Source organism: Tinamus guttatus, unplaced genomic scaffold, assembly GCF_059628265.1.
Source record: "Tinamus guttatus ecotype Peru unplaced genomic scaffold, ASM5962826v1 Tinamus_guttatus_pri_ptg000023l, whole genome shotgun sequence".
In the NCBI taxonomy this organism is placed as follows: Eukaryota; Metazoa; Chordata; class Aves; order Tinamiformes; family Tinamidae; genus Tinamus; species Tinamus guttatus.
This window is the reverse complement of record NW_028288557.1, coordinates 2,210,970-2,229,471: the sequence shown is the minus strand read 5'-3', so window position 1 is coordinate 2,229,471 and position 18,502 is coordinate 2,210,970. Positions and strand designations below refer to the sequence as shown.

The 18,502-nt window shown below is 47.3% G+C and overlaps 1 protein-coding gene and 1 long non-coding RNA gene across 3 annotated transcripts in view; one reads left to right on the top strand and one right to left on the bottom strand.

The window, feature by feature from the left end:
• Positions 1–3,624: 3,624 nt before the first annotated feature.
• Positions 3,625–5,702, top strand: LOC148596240 (uncharacterized). Its single transcript, XR_015913396.1, has 2 exons — positions 3,625–3,800; positions 5,503–5,702. It is a non-coding gene; the product is annotated as an uncharacterized LOC148596240 (long non-coding RNA).
• The window catches only part of P4HA1 (prolyl 4-hydroxylase subunit alpha 1), a 27,388-nt gene continuing 14,074 nt past the window's right edge, over positions 5,189–18,502 (bottom strand). The window contains exons 7-15 of one of the 2 annotated variants that reach the window (XM_088525242.1): positions 17,817–18,007; positions 17,080–17,256; positions 14,018–14,088; positions 10,446–10,545; positions 8,915–8,968; positions 7,344–7,409; positions 6,798–6,866; positions 6,041–6,137; positions 5,189–5,693 (exon numbers count right to left, since the gene is read on the bottom strand). In XM_088525242.1, the coding sequence (XP_088381368.1) occupies positions 5,623–5,693; positions 6,041–6,137; positions 6,798–6,866; positions 7,344–7,409; positions 8,915–8,968; positions 10,446–10,545; positions 14,018–14,088; positions 17,080–17,256; positions 17,817–18,007 (896 nt within the window). In that variant the 3' untranslated portion in view covers positions 5,189–5,622. Of the gene's footprint in view, positions 5,694–6,040; positions 6,138–6,797; positions 6,867–7,343; positions 7,410–8,794; positions 8,853–8,914; positions 8,969–10,445; positions 10,546–14,017; positions 14,089–17,079; positions 17,257–17,816; positions 18,008–18,502 lie in introns of both variants that reach the window. The other variant, XM_088525251.1, reaches the window with a different exon arrangement.

Sequence of the window (18,502 nt, the reverse complement as noted above, 5' to 3'; positions counted from 1 at the left end):
CTCCTTGCTTGTGTCCAAGGCTTCTGAGTGTGCCAGCACGACACGGCCTTCCAGAAACAACAGCTCTGGGGGACTGCCTGGCTCCAAGAGCCAGCTTTTCAGAGGCCAGCTCTGTTTGCAGAAGTGTCCGGGCTTCCCTGTGGAGGTTCTCTAGAGAGACGGGTAGTGGCGCTTCCAAATACCGAGCAAACGTGAGCACAGATCCTGACGTTTCGTTGTGTTGCAGGAGACAGCAGCGGTACCGCTGCTTCTGAAATGACAGAGCTCTGCAGCACCTGACTGCCTGCGTCCTTCTGCAGCCTGCTCCCATGTTCCACATATGGGATGAGGAGGAGGGGCCACAGCTCTATCTAGGATTCTCAGGTAAGTGTTTTTTAAAAAAGGGCCATGCTCATTAGAAGTTGTGCACAGCACGTGCTGCTGGAGGGAAAACCGGGTCCAGCAGTGCCGTGCTTTGTGCTGCACTCCGCGGGGCGGTTCTTGTCCCTCTTGGCTGAATCGACGCCCTCTGCGACGTGCTGGGTGGAAGCTCCCAGCCCTCAGGAAGAGTTTGGCAGAAACTAATGTAAAAAAGACCAAAACAGCTTTCAGAAGCAACTTGGAAACATCCTGCAGAGACACTGGGTGGCTGTGCTTGCGCTGTGCTTTTATGCTGAGCGCTTTACAGTTGCTCTGGAGTTAATTGCAGAAAATGGCTTTCTTATTCCTCAGTGGCTGATCCATGTGCTGTCGAATGCGGACAGCAAGGGGAAGGCGGTGGCGGGATTGCAGGGAAGGCGAAGCGCAGTGACTGCGCCGTGAGCTGTCTGTGCTACAGTGCGCAGGCCGTGCAGCCCTGGGCGGGGGGGCTCTGCGCAGAGGCAGCCAGCACCATGTGCAAAATCAATTGGAATTTTTTAGGGAAGCTAAGCAGGGCAGCGGAGGAGGGAGGGGCGTATCCAGTAGCGCATAGAGTCTGAACAAGTTGGAATCAGAGATGTCCCTGTTAGGTACTTGTTATCTGGGTGCAAAGGTTTGGGACTTAGGTGTCTTTTGCTGCTTCACCGAGAATGTGGCACCCCCTTCACCCTGCCCTGGGGATGACCCAGCCTCTTTCCTCCTCCTGTTTCCTTCCACCCTCCACACTGTTCTCTGGAGGCATTTGGAATCCAGCTGCAAATAGCTTGGTTGCTCTCAAATTCCAAGATTTAAAGGCAACAAAAAATGTTGGATGCAATAAAACTAACACATGCAACACTCTCCCCCCTTGCCTTTGTGCCTTTTTTTTTTTTTTTTTTGGTAGAGCGCAATGTGATTTATACACAGGGCTTCATGTTGGGGCTCTGCTTGGATTCTTCCCTATGTGTTCCATCAGGGATGTCGAGGAGGAAGGAGTGTGGCGAATGGGGCTCTTTCCATATCAGACTTGGCGAGTTGCTGACTGATACTAAAGCATGGCCTAAAAGGGACTGGGCTGCTTTCAGCCGAGGTTCTTGGGCAATCTGTTGTTGGGTCAAAGCCTGGCTTGGGAGGCAGATGAGTCACTCATTGTTGGAACAAGAAAAGCAGCTGGATGATGAAACCTCCGAGTTCCTAAGCAAGGCAGGTCAGAGTTCAGCTGCTGTGGGGAGGACGGGTGTGTGGTTAAAGACCCACTCCCTGGCAGGAGACTCCTGACCCATCATTTCAGCCTCCTGTGCTGCACGTCCTCGCTCATAAACACGGCTCCAGCATCTCCACCTGTGGCCACGTGGGAAGGGCAGTTGCCTAACTGCAAGCTGAGCTTAACTGTTCTGTTCCGCAGACACAGGGATTAGGGCTCCTGACCAGTCCTTGCTCTTCTCTTTGCAGGTTGCTGATGGCCACAAGCTACGAGTGCTGCCCTTCCGAAAGGGCAAAGTGCAGGAGCGGCACCCGCGTGTGACCCCGCAGCAGACGCCTTGGCTAAGGAGTCGAACTTGCTGCGTGTGAGCGCTCCGTCCCTGCCTCACGGTGCTGGTGTTCGTGTGGCAGGAAAGTCAGGTCTGTCACCCCTGCCCAGACTGCTGAGATTGGCTCTTTGTTTGAACTCTTGGCTTCAGACAGCGCAAGACTTCATCATCCCAAAAAAAAAAGGGGGCTTTTAGCCACTGACACTGTTGCCCTGCCTGTTGGCAGTCCCCAGCCAGGATAGAATAGAGGAGCTTGTGCAAGTCCCATCTCCCTAATCAATCCCAGAGCAGCTGCTGCCATAAATCAGCACGTGTGAGACAAAGGCACTTAGACACCCGCTCCTTCAGAGGAGCCTGACTTGTTCTCGAGGTTTTTTTTGGGGGGGTGTACAACACAGTTTTAGTCCAGCCTTTTCTTCCATCTTCTGGATTCAAAATGGACTCTTCCAGTCCATTAGTGCAGTGTGATTCCAGTTGAGCCGCTGAGGTGTGAGGAGCTGTTTAATTGTGACAGGAGCATCCTCTGCACCAGCTCAGTGAGGTTATGCTGTGAAGTGAGTTTAGTCTTGAGAAAACACATCTGGAGAGAAACGTCTGTATCTCCAGGCTTGCAACACCCATATACAGCGAGGGTCTGATGCGGAAAGATTTTTTTTTTCCACTGCTAAGGACAGTGGCTTTTATTTTAAGCCCCCCTTTTTTTTTTACGTTAAAAACTTTTACTACAAAAAAAAAAAAAAAGTGGTTTCGCAATTGTCAGTCACCATGAGCCAGACAGTTTTTGATCATCTTTAATACAAAACTAGATTCACACAGGAGCCAACTGTTGATCCAAAAGCCCTTTGAGAAATGAACGGATAAGGCAGAAAGCAACAACACTGCCTGTGTCATTATTTACACATTTAATGTTAGGTGTGTGGGGAAAGACGAAATACAGATTGTCTGTGGCCTTAAAAAAAAGCTTTAAAAAGCTTACCCTTTCTGTTCTAATCATCTGGCTTGGAAGGTTTCAGTCTCATGTGCCTCAGCAGACTTGAATTTGTGCTTTTCGGGATTTATATTTTTCTTTTTAAACCAAGCAAATTTTTCTACTGGCAAAAAAACAAATCATTTCTGTTCTCTGAAGAACTGCAAGTCAGTGAGGAATTCACTGATTTCAAAGTCATGCACTGGAATATTTTAACCCCCTAAACAATGCCTCTTAGTAGGATATTAACACTAGAAATACTGAGCAGCAGGTGCGATGAGGGAGTGAAGTGGTCAGCAAACTGCCCGGGGCAGACACTGCAAAACAGCTTCCCTGACGTTTCCCCTCCTCTTCTGGTGCTGGTTCAACAGAGATAGGGAGTCACAACTTGGTACAACCAAACTGTACTCACTCATCACTCCAACCCTCCCTCTTTTACTCCAATCTATAGGAGACCATGGTGTTTTCTTCCATTGAGACAGCACCTAGAGCAGTTACTGGCATGTTTCAGCCTATTATTTGTCTTTTTCCTTACTTAAATGCCACAATTTTTAGCTATTATTTCTAATCAAGGAACTCTGCTTACTTTAGGAAAAAAAAAAGTTTTCTGTAATAGCAAAACTAGAGGCTGTTTACTGAACATGTCCATGGTGATAATATATTGATTATTTTGTGCTTGCTAGCAACCCCAGATTGGCTTTTAGACAAGCATTTACAGAGGCCTTGAAGATAGCGGGAGACCCACAATAACACTCCTAACTCCATGTTATCCATTGCATTCTTGCAGGAACGGGGCAGGACGTACCTGCAGCCATAAATACCCAAAGAAACAGTCTGAAAGAGCCAACAGGATGGGAAGGAGAAAACCACAGATAAGAGTGGAGATGAATTTACTGACACCATGTAAAAGGGAGAAAAGTGAGGTAAGTGGAAATATGTTGCACTTTTTAATATTTACAATCTAGCAAACAAAAAGTATGTTCTCATAACTCGCTTTGCTGAATCTATATCAGCCACTGCTCTATTTTACTAGCAGTTTTGATGAAATGAGCAGTACAGCAGTGAGGGGAACCTTTTTTATTTTTCTTGTTTTTTATCTGTCACTGAAAAAATCACTGGCAAAACACAAAGATGCAGGGCTACAGTGGAGCAGTTCAGTAGGTCCCACTGCTAATAGGTTTAGAAATTTAATGATGCAATTACCAGCAAAGATTTTAAGTGTCTTTTGTAAAAACACCTTCTGCAAGTGTGCTGCAGTACCTTCCCCTGTACTCTCGCTGCTCCAGAGGTACTTCTATCATGTTAATAGTCAGTTTCTTCTGCCTTTTGGCTCAATGTGCAAGATTTTATTGAAGCAGAAAAATCCAACTGACTGAAATTGGAATTTTTTCCTTGGTAAAGACTTCATGCTTTGACCCCTACATCAGTAAAACCATCACCATCCAGAAAACTTGGCTGTTTTGAGACAGGAGAGCCTGGTGCAGCTCGCTTGGATCCTTTCCTCATGCTCGTGGAGTATTTGGAGGTTTTGCTATAAATGCTGCTGCTGAAAACCAGCCTGTTGAAATGATTCCCACCTGCCCTGTGGCCTCTGCCTGCTCTTAGCTCCTTCTGCTCTATCGCATCCTGTGATTACAGGTATGACAGGGCTCTGGCTTGTGCTCAGCATCCACAACAGAAAAAACATATTCGAAATAAAAAGCATCTAAAATAAGGTTGAGAATTATAAATAGGCCATCTGTTTCTCAAAAGCACTCAGAACTGAGAGGACAAAGGTGGCTTTTCAGCAGTAAGAGTGTTCTGTGGCAACTGAGTTTTCTTGCCTCATCACCTGATGTCTTGCAACCAGTCTGAAATTCCAGTATCCTAAGGCACAGTTACTCTGATGAATGAAGATGGCAAAGTTCCCATCCCCACTGCCCAAGGAGTAGACATAAGAGTTTACTACTAAGACAGAATAAAAGCAGCATCTGTTCCTTGTTATGTGGACAAACTTATTGAAAAAAAAAATCCACAACACGGAGGGAAGATGGACTGTAATTGTCACGTGCTGTGGTGCAGGTGACAGCACTACTCGAGCGTCTCCTCTGCGCAAGCAGAGCTGCTGGCTCACGTTCTTAAGGGTAAGACCCCAATTCACCAGAGGCTTAAACAGGAAGCCAGTTCCCAAAGCTGCGCTATTGTGGAAATGGCGGAGCAAGTTACAACAGACAGTGCTAACCCGCTCCCAGAGCGGCACGAAGCACACCCACAGTTTTTAAACAGTAGTGGTCAGGCACGCTACGCGAGCAAGGAGTCCAACGTCTGGGTATTCGGGAATAGGAACTGGTTTAATACAGCCTTCCGAGAAAAGAGTCCTCCCGTGACACTGGTCATCATTTCCTGCCCCCTTAGCACCCTGAGAGGCGCGAGGACTCCAAAGCAAACAAGCCCTGGCAGTCAGTGCTGAGTAGTGGGGCTGGTGAAGGGCACAGCACACGCGGCACCACTGCTAGCTGTTGCTCTGTAGTTTGTCCCTTTTTTTTTTCTGCAACACTCTTAGACCTTCAAAATCAATATATTCTGTGTATAAAACCATGAAGGGGTATTTTAGAGGGAACTAAAGCATGTTTGTTTTGTCCACAGATGAAACACTGGTGTAGTTGAAGACTGAACCTGTAGTGGAGTGTTAGTCAATTGTAAACTGTAGGAGATCTGTGCATTTTACACAAATTGAAAACAGAAGAGAAGGAGGAGGAGTCTGCATCATTCCAGCTCTGATAACGTGCACGGTCTTCGGAATTCCTGTCCCCGTTCGTGGAGCCATTTATTGGATACTGCAAAAACAGAGGTAAGTGATCACTGCACCTGTGTAGCAACAGCTTCTGTTTAAAACAGAAGTCTCACCTAAGCAAAAGATCATTTTAACCCACACACACAAAGGCGGAGCTGGTTTAGTAAATCCAAGAGGGGAAAAAACACTTCCAATAGCTGCAAAATTAGAGAAGACTATTATTAAAAGTACTTCCCTAGTACTACATCTTTCATTTTTAAAGGAATTAACTGTTTTGGCTGCTTTTTATCCCCTCATGAATTCCCAAAGAACAGGAAAAGGAAAAAAACCCACAAGGAAAGGCTGACCGTCCCGCTCAGAGGCGCTCGGAACAACTTGAGGGCTACTTACCCCATTTGTTTCCGACTAGTACTGGGCAGGCTGCATGCCGTGTGCTGTAGTCGCCTTCTCCGCTGGGGAAGAGGTTGTACCAGAATACAGCTGTGCCCTGGAAAAGCGCAGTGCAGATTGAGCACCTCGCTCGGTGACACACACTGGTGTCACCTCAGCACTGCTCCATCATAAAGGTGTGGGTGTCTGTATTTCAAATGTGCCTTACAAATTGAAGACCCTCTTCCATTTTCTAAAACTTGCTTTTCTAAAGAATGAGTTTCCTGTGTATCATTGGTTTTTATTTATTTTTCTATAAGCCTATCCAATTCAATTCATGACCACTTCTAGAAAAGCAGGATAGCTGCCTAAAAATGAGCAGCAGGTTAGCAAAGGCAGACCTCATTTCCTAACCCTTCAGAGGAAGAAGCCATAGCAGGAACACAGAATTTCAGACAGGACTCCCGGTGGAAAACCCCAGTCAAACATATAAAACCACCAAAGGAATAAAAAGCAGTTTTGAATATTAACAACAAAAAAGTTTTGAAGTACTGTTCTCCTTGAATGTTTTGTATGTGAGAAGCAGGTCAGTCAGTTACGTTTTGGACGTTGAGGAAGCCCGGTGCAGGTGAGAGCAGCCCTGACAGCACAAGGCCCTGGCTCTCCCAGCCCCGGGAGCTCATCTCGGAGCTTCCTTTCCAACACGGACCTGCCCAGGCTGCCTTAGCTGGGGAGATGCAGAGAGGGAGGGCTAAGGCGGCTCCAAAACCCAGCTTACCTTTCTAGGCCACACACTGGCTCCTACTTCAGGGAAGACGGTAGCTCCCCCTGCTGACACATCGCTCATCTGAGAAGGTGAACATGGCTCAGGTAAGTTGAAAGGCAAAGCACTCCCAAAGCACCCACTTCAGTAAAATGTAATTGAGGCACTGAAAAACTTACTTTTTACCTCCCCCTTAGAGAGCCAAGACTGTGCGACTGATGGCCTAATAAAATAGGCTAAAAGTCACCCACTCAGTACAAAGTGGGGTAGGCAGCCTTGTCCCACAGTGCCACATGCTCAATGTTGTGGCAACAAGCATGCTATAAATGCGTAGGCAGATACAAAAGTGAACAGACAGTCAAAAAATCTAAACCCTCCCTAGGAACACATGTGAGAACAATTATTTATGGTAACAAGATACCCATATTTACCATTAAGGTATTAGCTGCCCTCATTTGTGAGGGACTTCAACAAAAAAAATTAAGGGAACCATCCAAGTGTAGTGACTATGCAGGGATAGGTATTTTGTGCAATAGCATGTGACAGAAATGTATCACTTACATAAAACAACCAAGTAGCAATTCGGTTGCCTGTTCCCAATTCCTTAAAAGCATCTGGCTCGTCTTTCTGTGAACAAAAGCAAGCAGCATTAATAAGCATTTCATTCTGATTACGTAGAGGAGTCAGAGACACGCAGCTGCTGCGCCAGCAGCAGACAAACTCATGCAGAAAAACAGATTCATTCCCTCTACTTGGAAGGCACACGAGTGCACCTATTAGTTCAAATACAGCAGGCATTGAAGAAGTTGACAGGACGGGGAAGGCAGGAGCCACGCAGCTAATGGTTAAGAACAACTTAGTTGTCTGAAAATTAGTACGCATCTCCTTCACAGCCACGGAGTTAATTGTTTAGTTGCACACTCATCCCTCCTGGGGTACGGGCCAGAGGGAGACAGCCCAGGCAATCTGGGCCTCATGCTGGGGCCGAGCTCTCCCAGGAGGGGCTCCCCTTTCCTGCTGCCGGCGCTCACGGCTCAGCCAGTCACACTGCTGCTAGAGCTTTGGGCTGTCCTTGTTCCGTGCCCCTCCCTGGCACACACACCTCTGGGCTCTGCTAAAAGCCATCCATTAAAGAGCGCCTGCGGCAGCTACTCCAGCCCTTTTATATCCCTGGGCCTTGGTTACAAGAGTAAATTCCTGTCGCAGTTTCTTTTTATGTTTAGAGCCTACCCACTGCGGCCAGTATTTGTGCTCAAGTTTTAGCCATCGTTACTCTGGAAAGTAACCCATGCATTTCAACCCCAAATCTGTTAATCATCTGAGCATGTGCTTAAAGAGCACAGATTCTGATTAACAGTTGGTGGATTTGATCATCAGCGTAAGGTTAATCGGAAGGTATTAAATCACATGTAAGGGTGCCCAATAAATAACCAACTGAATTCAGTGGCATTATTTCCAGCAACCTGAGCTGTAAGCTGGAACAGAAGCAGGTTAGGAATTTAAATCAACTAAACAAAGCGAGGACAGGGACACGAGTTGATCTTAGCAGGCCTCGGCAGTTCCAGGAGGCTGTTAGCAATCAGCATGTAGAAGTCAGCACAGAGCATTTATATTTTCAGATGTCCTCAGCATGGAAGATGCCTCTGTCTCAGCCTGGGGGACAAAGTCCTCTCTCCGCGTCGCGCAGTAGCCAGCAAGGCGAGTGGTGCTAGGCTGCCCGTGACGCCCTGGTTCTAAGTGTTTCTCTAGTTTTAGAATGGAGCTAATGGCCTTTGCTCTGTTGAGCAGACTCAATTCTCTGCTTTTGAAATAGCTCTTTTTAAATTATGTTTCTGAAGCAAACATTGTTTCATATAATGCCTCTCTTGTTTTATCAGTTCAGGTGGTGCTTTAGAGGGCTTTCTCCACTAACACAGATTAGAGAAGCTGAAGGACTATGAGGTGTAATATAAAGAAGTGGTGCCACAGCCGAGAGGCGTCACCAGATCACTATCTCTCCTCCATTTCTTTACTTGCCCGTGCAAAGTCAAAGTGGGGCTCATACTGTCCTCCCACTCCATAATTTGCCACCTGAAAGAGAGAAACACAGCGCGTGTGAAGAAGAAAGGGACGAGACAGAAAATAGGACTTACCCTTCCAAAGTCAAAATGAGGCTCATACTGGCCTCCTACGCCGTAGTTGGCTACCTACAGTGAAAGCAGAAGCACAAATATCTAGTAAAGCAGTATTTTATCTAGACAAGAAGGAGAAAGAATTTGACACAATCTCTAACTGTTGAACAGATCAAGTTCAGAGGAAATCACAAGCCCCTGGCAACTAAGCAAAGTCCTGCTGGGTTTATTCACAAATAGCTCTGATTTCATTGAGATTCCTCCTCAGTTTAGAGCCATTCCTATTTCTGAATGACTTTTCTTCCTAATGTTTTAGAAACTGGTGTCGTTCAAGACTCCTGGAGACCCAGACAGCCCTTGGCTACAGGGGCAGACACACATGTCCAAGATGGTCCTGCAAGCTGTTGTTTCTCCAAGGCTTCGACCATGTCTCGCTCCAGGTAAGGACTCCCAGAGCAGCTCCGGCTGTTACTGCAACCCACTCTGCCCAACAAGGCTCCTACAGCCGCCACAAGGGACACAGCCCCGTCACTGACACCCTCAGTTGTTCTCTCAGGGGGTGCACAGCCCTGTGCTCTGGGCTGCCAGTACCACATGAACCTTTGGAACGTTTCTGCTTGTACTGGCTTACATAGTTTTATACCAGCACGTTCCCACCCTCCCTCCTCCAGGTCCAAAAATAAAGCTTTCCTAAAAATCCTCAAGGACTATTCCTCCTCAACGTGGGTCATGGCACTTCTACGTTCTCCATTCAATTCTGAGTTAGTTTTTGATCTTGATGTCCATCAATACCCACTGCCCTTTCTGCTAATGGATTTTTTTCTTTTCCTCTACACATTAATAACCTCAATTTTCAGCCAGATTCTTTGGCACCCTATGTTGAAGATTCCTCATGGAACCACAGTTCTGCTTTCTATACATAAACACTCAATGCATTAACACTCAAAATCAGGCAAAGCAACAGTCTAACTGTACACTTATATATACTTTTATATATTATGTGTGCACATATATATACACACACACATTTACATGTTTTATACCTCAAGTATATAAATAGAAGTACTTTTAAAATAAGGCTTATTTGAGCTACATGTATGGTCAGTCTTTCCCTATTGCAGAGATTCTGGACACACCATCACCCTTTTAGGACTACAGCAGTGATGGCAAATCAGAACCACCCCATGTCCTCAAACATGAGTCCAGCTAAACTATTATCACAGAAGCAAAATTTGACCATGCCCTAACAAAACTGGATTTTATTAGTATACTAAAAGCTATGCCAAGTTGCTTGCGCTTCAGTAAGCATCTGTCCAGCAAGGGCAAGGCCTCTCGCACCTCAGTGACAAAGCAAAGGCCTGATTTTCCAGGATGCTGTGTAACACTCAGAGCTGTCCTTGGCCAAGCTTGGATGAGACCCGTTACAAAGGTGCTGGCCCTGCACCAGGGCAGTGCCTGTGCCCCCTCCCCGCTGTGCCTGGGGGGTCCACACTGCACACAGCATCAGGCGGAACGGCAGGGCCGTGGCCCTCACGCTGGTTGCGGTGGTTACCTGCAGCTCCTCAGCCGTGGAGACATCAAGGCCTGTTAGGTCCTGTATCCTTGTGTTAATGCGAGAGACCACGGGGCTTTCATAGCCAGACAACCAAGCACTATGTTAAAAAGGAGAAAAAAAATTAATACAACATATCATAATAGGCAACAAGCTACCAGTACAGACATACTGTTCAGAATTGCTTCTCATCTGAAATTTTTCCTCAGCTTTTAGGAAAAAAAAAAAAAAAAAAAAAGGTAGGTCAGAAGTATTTTCAGGGTCCTTACTGAGAAGTGCATTTAATAAGCTGTGTTTTCTACAATGAACACATGTAGCACTAGGGCCTAACTTGGCATACTGGGAACTATCAAAGGCCTGAAGAAAAACGACCTTATGCTTGAGCAAACCCCACTGCACATGGTGACGTTTGCTCCAAGCGCTTTCCTAGCACTGGGACACCCCGGCTTTGCTCTCGACGCAGCCACCTAGGACGCAGCGCTCGGAGTGGGGCAGGCACCTCCCGCCAGTGCCCAGGGCTGCCATGGTCGTAGCTCGGCTCTCCCGTGTCACCCCTCGCAGGCGGGTGTGCTCTGGGAGCTGGCGGGTCACCCAACTGCGAGCGCTGAACAGCAGCGAGGGCTGAACAGCAGCAAGGGCAGCAAGCGAGGCAGAAAGCCCTTCACCGTCTACCCTGTGCGCAAGCTGCACCAGAACAGCCTACTCCAGGGTTTGGGGATTTAATGGGTATTTTGGGTAAGCAATGCTTGTTTTTCTTTTTAAAAACAAACAAAAACATTTTGCTCACAGGATGCTTCTTTTCTTTCTTCCCTCTTTTTTCTTCCCCTATCTCCGCGCACCTGTTTCACCTGGGTTTGCTTCACCACCTTTCTCTGTGCATGTTCCCTTCCTCCCTGCTCATCCCTGTTCAGCGTGGCAGTCCGTTTGCTGCTCTCGATAACAGCAGTGACTTTGGCCCATTTTTCCCTTTCTGCAGAAGGCCGGAGACTGCTGCTTCTGCCTTTCCTCAAGACTTGGCCCTGGACTTGCCAGCAGATCCGGCTGTTCCACAAACACACCTGGCCTCAGACCTCAGCAGGCAAGTACAGCATGGTACTGCTACCCACTGCTATACCAAATGCCATTTTTTGTTTTTATGTAATTCTTAATAAAAAAAGAAAAAAAAATGGAACATTTTGCATGGGAGGAGCAGTAGCACGACACTTGACACAAGGCACTGACACAGGTTACAGAATCTCTACGAGCATGGATTTTTTTAAATGACACGAATGCTCTACTTAGAAGGACTAAAACTCCTCAGGCCAGACTCATGCAAACACATGCGAAGAGCCACCTGCTTCTAAGTACTGTTAGTGCAGGAAAGCATTAAGCGCCACGCTCCTACGTTACACTGGCGGGAGAAGGCAAAAGCAGGTCCTGCAAGGCACTTCAACTGCGCAGCAGCCGTGCGTCCTGCTGCGTTTCTGACTGCGGACACCCATGGCTCCACCGCGACCAGAAAACTTAACAAAAAGAGACAAACTTATTCCCTGGGGAAGCCAAACCCATTTAAGCTTCGAGCACGAGGACACTGCTTACTAGAGATTTGACATTTCTTTAAAACCTCCCACATCACAGCCCAAAAATCCCGAAGACTACAATGCCCCAACAGACAGCCATGAGCTAAACTAACATTTTATAGAAATGGAAAGAACTCAAGTGCTGAGAACACACTGTGGGGTTTCTTTTTTTCCCCTCCTCACAGCAATACCTGGCAGCAAGTTTTTATGTTCAGTACGAGCAGCTGGGCTTTTGCTTTTTAAAATGTATTAGCTCCCTTCTTAAAAACTCTGCATCAGAGATCCCGTTTTAACTTTTAATAGCGTAAGGGCCCACAAACAAAGAGCTACATGTAGGAATAATTTTAGACTAGTCAGATTGTTTGGAAAAATCAGACAACCACAGGCCACCCATGGGCTCGCGTGCCTGAAGCTGGTCACAAACATAAGGCCAGACCCAAGGCCTTCGTCACAGCTACACTGTGGTGCTGGGTCACAGGAACTAAAGCCCTGCATATTCTAAAATATATTTAATTTGCAAAAGATTTAGCAGAGAGGCAAGAGCAGCCAGACAAGCTGCCAGGCTGGCATTGACACGGTGCAAACTCTTGAGGTGCAGCTGCAAGCTGCTCCTTGGAGGAGAGGGCAGGGAGCGGCGCCTGAGCGGCCGTGTCTGCCCTGGCTCTAAGCTCGGCGGGGCTCGGCCGCAGCTCCTCGTCCTGCTGGCAGGGTGCCCCTTTCGGAGAGGCTGCCACGTACTGTGCAGGGAACAGTCGTGCTCTCAGAGCGAGCAGCACTGTGCTTTAGACGTGCATGTGCTAGGAAAGAATGTTTGAAAGGGGAAGCAGTAAGCTATTAAAAAAATAAAGCATTTTTTGGTTTTCAGGAGCAATGATTCATCTGGAATCCAAACCAGCTCAAGCAGCTCGCAGTGCTTCTGCGAGACCTCTGTGATCTCGCATGAATAACATGATTTTTCTGAGGCTGTCTGCCCTGGGCTTTGGGGTTTTTCATGGGGTGGGGTTTATTTCTCATTGCTATTTTAGCTGTCAAAGTATTCAGCTGCTGAAGAATTAGTACGTGCTGGACCACAAGGCAAAGTAAAGGCACGGGAAAAGTTTTCCCTCCTCCCAGCCCTGTGGCAATCCCCTTGCTCAAGAAAGCTCCCTCACTAGCTTCTCAGTAACTTCTTACACCCGCTGACTTGCGCACCCAATTCTAGTTTCCAACGAGATAAAGAAACACTCAGCCCAACACAGTCTGCTTTCATTCTGGAGGGAGTCCCTGACTGGCACCTTTCGAGCACCAAAGCCGGCCAGTCACAGCAGTTCTAAGGCTCTTCTTCACCAGGAACTAGACACCAGGCTTTGCGCGGGGCTCGCAGCACTTCACCTGCCGCACGTGCTCCTGTACGTGACCGCACAGATGCTAGGCCAGGCCGAGCCTGCAGCTGGGTCCCGAGAGGGAGTCATTCCTTCAGAGGAGGAATTTTTTTTTTTTTTTTTTGCAAGGTCTCTCAAGCAGCCAGTGGGGCTGGCAGACAGCCTGACCTGCACCCGTCCCTGAGGGAGCAAAGAGCATTATGTACTCCTTTAACTGACTGGCATTTCAAATGGAGGCAGGTGACAAATAATCAATTCAATGAGCACTACATTTCCCTATTAAAGCAGCAACTGCTTTCAGTCCCCGAGCGTTACTAGAGCTGCCAGCTAGCAGTAACTTGCTCTCTGCCCGTGGATTGGAGCAGCCCGCGGTGCTAGTATCAACACTAAATGTAGCAGCGCGGGTGACACACAGCCCTCCCCGACCGTTAGTGCAAGCAGAGCCAACAACGTTTAGTACAGTAGCTGCCTCGCACAGGCCATGCTGAGCAAAAGCTTCCATTTCAGCTAAAAAATAGTTAACGCTTAGAACCAGTTCCTGCTGCAGCAGATCCCTCGTGTCATGGAGACGGTTCGCTCTGCAGAGGAAGAGCCCCTCGTTTGCCCCGTGAGCGGTGAAGCGATGCCGGGGCGGTCGAAGACGCTCCCTTACCTCTTAGAGACTCTGTAATGGGCTGTGGTCAGTTTCCCAGTCTCAGGGTCATGCACAGTAGCTCGGCTCAGCTACAAAAAGAGAAAGGACAAGGGCTTACCCCCCTCGTAGGCCAAGCCAGGGTGTTTGAACGGGTTCCGATTGGTCTGGATGGTGTGCAGCGCTCCCAGATTAGCAATATTAGAAGGGCAACAGAAGCTGTAGCTGCCATTTCCAAATCAAATTGGTTGGAAGAATTTGGTTAGATTGTCCTTTCACTTTTTTTTTTTTCTCCTTTTTCCTTTCTTGTTCTTTTCTCTTTTCAGAGTCTTTCTGCAAATAGGTCATGATGCTGAGTTTCACAGACAATTCCTCTTCATGCAGAAGTTCCACTTTTTTGAAAATTTTGCCTCGATTGAACCTTAATCAGCACTACCAAAACTGGGGGTGGAAGGAATAGCTTCTTTTCAAGCTAGCCAGACTTTCTGCTGAAGCACAGTGTGGAAAACAGCAGCCAAATGCCAGATTTGCAGCACTTCACGGGCCAGCTGGACAGACCCATGAGTCCAGTGAAAAGGAAGTCTGCTTTCTGCCAACTTTGCGTCAGCAGGAGGCACAAGCCCAGAGAGGGCTAAGGAGCTATCCTGGAGCACGGAATTCAGCGCGTGCTTTGCCAGCCAATCCAGCGGCCACATGGGACAGTGACTCGAGGCGCCTCCTGCAGAGGGAAAGGCACTTCAGGAGCGGTCTGCTCCACTTGGCAAGCAGGAGGACAGGTTTTCCTTGATGTTGACAGCAAGGGAAAGGAATTTGAGAGGTAGGTTCTGCTGAAGGTTTAGTCCCTCTGGGTGTCTGGTACATTGAATGCATTTAAGAGACCTGCTCCTTGTGCAGACTAAGAGAACACTCCCCGAGAAGGTGACTTTTTATTCCGTTTTGTTTTTTTAGCAGTCAAAACACAACTCCAGAACTTACAGCGGAAGGAAGAGACTGAGGAACTCAGCAGTAACAGTCTGTTACAGGATCTGCGTACAGTGAAGTGGTGGGCTGCAAAGCCAAAGCTGTCTTTTTAGACCACCTCTTTCCCCATTTTGAGCAGGATCCGCACACTCATTAGAGGCCCAAGACATCGGGCACCGAGCTCTCTTACCTTTTGCTAATTCTGTAGTGTGCCGTCTCCAAGGCTCCTGTTATGGGGTTTGAAATGGTGGCTCGCCTCAGCTGTGAAGCGAACCATCAGAATAGTTGCATTACAAAGCACATAGGGCATCGCAGCAAGCCGACCATTCAGAAGCCTCCGGAAACGCCACACAAGCTGCCGCGCGAGCCACCCTGTCACCTTCCCAGGTGGTGCCTCTTGTATGGGGGGCAAACAAATGAACAAATCACAAGCCCTGATGGGTAGGAAGGGGAAGTCGCCAATTTTACTAAAAGTTTTAACAGCCTCTTAGAGGAAATTGAGTTTTCCAGGAAGTAACATTTCCATTTCTGGAGCAAGAGGAACAGCTAGAAACTTACATTTGCTCTATGTGTGAAGGGCAGCTGTAGGAGAGGACACCTGCACAACTGACCCTTTGTTAACAGCTAAATGGAACCATGGATCTTGTGTGAAGGGACTGGGATTAAGGATCCCTACCCTGCTGCCTCCTCCCTCACACACGGCAGCACTGGGTTAGCTCCCCTGCACCCGCCGGCCGCGGCCAACTGCTGCCTTTACTGAGGCGACGGCCACCTTGCCCTCGCGGCCCTTGTGCCTCCAGGCCTCGCCCTTCCCCATCGCTCCATGGGTACAGGGCACCTCCCCAGCTTGGGTAGCATCCCGGGATACTTGTGAGCGGGTGAGATAAAAATTACCTAGGCAGGTTCAGAAGTTTGAATCTGCTGCATGGTCCTGTATTAGGCAGTTGTTCTGCATTCAGCGCTGAGGTTTATTTCTATTCCATAAAGAAATGATTTAGGAATATTCCTGAGACATAAGGCCAGGGCTTTTCCGCATCAAAAAGCAGTTTAAGTGTCAAACCACTGGCGCTCTGGCTTACAGATCCGCAAACAGAGATGTTTGAGGGGTAGATGAAGAGAATTCTTTGTACTTTCTCACAGTTCAAAATGTTACTTCACAAATACAATGCAGCAGCCTTTACCAAGCTGGAAATTCACCTTTGTCTACCTAGTACTCAGGGCTGTGACCTAGGAGAGCCTCACGATTCATGTGTCTGCGTTTAACACACGTCTGTTTTAATTCATAACAGATCTAGTTAACAGTTCGTCCTATACTTAAGGTACGTGTTTTAACCTACACCTGCTTGGCTTTCTCTGGACTAAGGAGCCATTTAGGCTAAAAACAGCAGGGAAATCATTTAGAAAAGTTTAAATATCATTTTAGAAGTGGCAACTGACAAAGTAAATCAACTTGTCTGTATCTTAAATGCACATTTGGAGCTGAACCATCAAACCATGGTGATACAGAAGGCAAGTCGGTCTGTTTTTTGTTTTTTTTCCTTCATCTTGACACTTTGCTACATTCTCACAGTTGAGCTGTATTATTTTTAATTCAGAAACACGAACCTTTGAATCTGGTTCCTCAACTATTAAGATTGATACGCTGAAATTGTGAATAAGCAGCTGAGTGCCAATGATTAAGTACGACCTCGCTATAGCTCTTTCACCCCCAGGTAAGTTCAAACCAAAAGACCAAAAGAGACTTCTGCACTTGGCGGCTGTGCCAATTCAGAATTGAGAAAACCCCAACATGCCAAACGCCCAGGTGCTGGGTGCGTTTGGAGGCAGCCTGGCTGCAGCGTGTCCCGGTGCAGCCTCCTCCTGCTCTCAAACACCGCACGCGGAAAGCAGCTCTTCTAGAAGAGCCCGGCAAGGCTGGACTGCTGGCGCTCTCCCTTGCACAGGACGGCCAGCTTTCCCACGAGCCCCTTGGACCAGCACGTCTCCAAGAGCTATGGGGAGAGGAAGCACGAGGCACGGCGCCGAGGAGGACGTGGAGCCACGCGCACACGCGTGCACACTCACACTTGCCACTGCACGCACAATTCAAGACTGCAAGAGGCCAACAAATGCTAGGCATTTACCCTGGGCTTCGCGAGCTCTTTCACAGTTTCGATCTCTTCGTCGGAGATGATATCAAGGAACCGAACGATTCGGGGCTTGTCCCACTCATCTTCCTGTTTGACAGGACCCAGGATGTACCGAGGGTTCCTGTTTCCATCGTAGTAGCGGCAGAAGAGTCTTTTTTGCCTCCGTGGGGTCTGAAAGCGTGACAGAGCAAGAGATAATCAGACGTCCATATAACTCTAATGTCTCTACAGAATACTAAATGTCTGGAGGTCAAGATATGGGAACGATTAACTTTTGTATAACTGGTCAAAGAGATACTTTGAGAAAACAGTGCTTTAAGCAAATGACCGTTATTCTGTAATGGTGCAACAAGCAGCACTCAGCTATGCATGTACCTACCTGCATAAAATCCTGTAAAATAAAACTAATCTCACTGCTGAAGAAAACCACCAAACTCATTTAACACCACACGTAAATCCACACTGCAGTCTACTTGCTCAGTTAACTGCAATTGCCAAGTGCATTCCCTGGCTCACTCAGCCCCTCAGCTGTGTCTAGGGGGGTATTATTTTTTCTTTACTGGATGGATGAAGCAGGGAAGGAATCCAGCACACACTAATCCTCAGCTCTAGATTCTCAGCCAAGTGCTACAGCAGCTTCCTTGCTTCCCGGCCACATACAAACTCAAACAACGCTTGGTTATGTTGCTTTTGTACATTTGAAAACAGTCAACTGTTTTAGTCCACTTTACCATTTTGAGCCCCTCCCCACGGCACAGCATTTCGTACTTCCTTCTCTCAGGCAGGTAGTCCTTTTTCTTAACCTCAGTTTCCTTCTCCGCCCGGTCTTCCGATTCCGTAGTAGATTTATTTGCTTCTTTTTCTTTAGCCATGATATATTCAAAATATTTCATGTTCCCATTTGCTCTTTGATGTTCAGGATCTATTGACAAAGAAAGGGACAAGAAGCCCAGGTAAGTTAACAGCTTGCAAAGAAGTAAGCAGGAGAGGCTATTTACAACCAGGAAAATACATAGAGGAAAGAAAATATACAGGAGAAGACACGGACTGTGGTCATTCTGGTCAATACAAGCGGAGAGGGAGGGATGGGGAAATCAGAATGGACAGGGAGAACGCTGGGACACCAAACAGTGGTTCTGATGGGAATTGAGATTGCTACGGACAAGACTTCTAACAGTTACTTACACAATTTAGTTTTTAATAAAGGGCTCTCTCAAGCCATTGCTGTCAAACAGTTAGATCTGGTTCTAAACTTCCCATCTTCCACACAGTGGAGTATTTACAGAAATACAAATGCATTTGATACTTTGTTAGATGGACAGAGCTTTAACTCATTGCATTGCATTCTGTATTTCTTATTTTTCTTTTTTTTTTTTTCTTCTAGTTCATGTGTAATCACTTTGCATCTAAATAGATA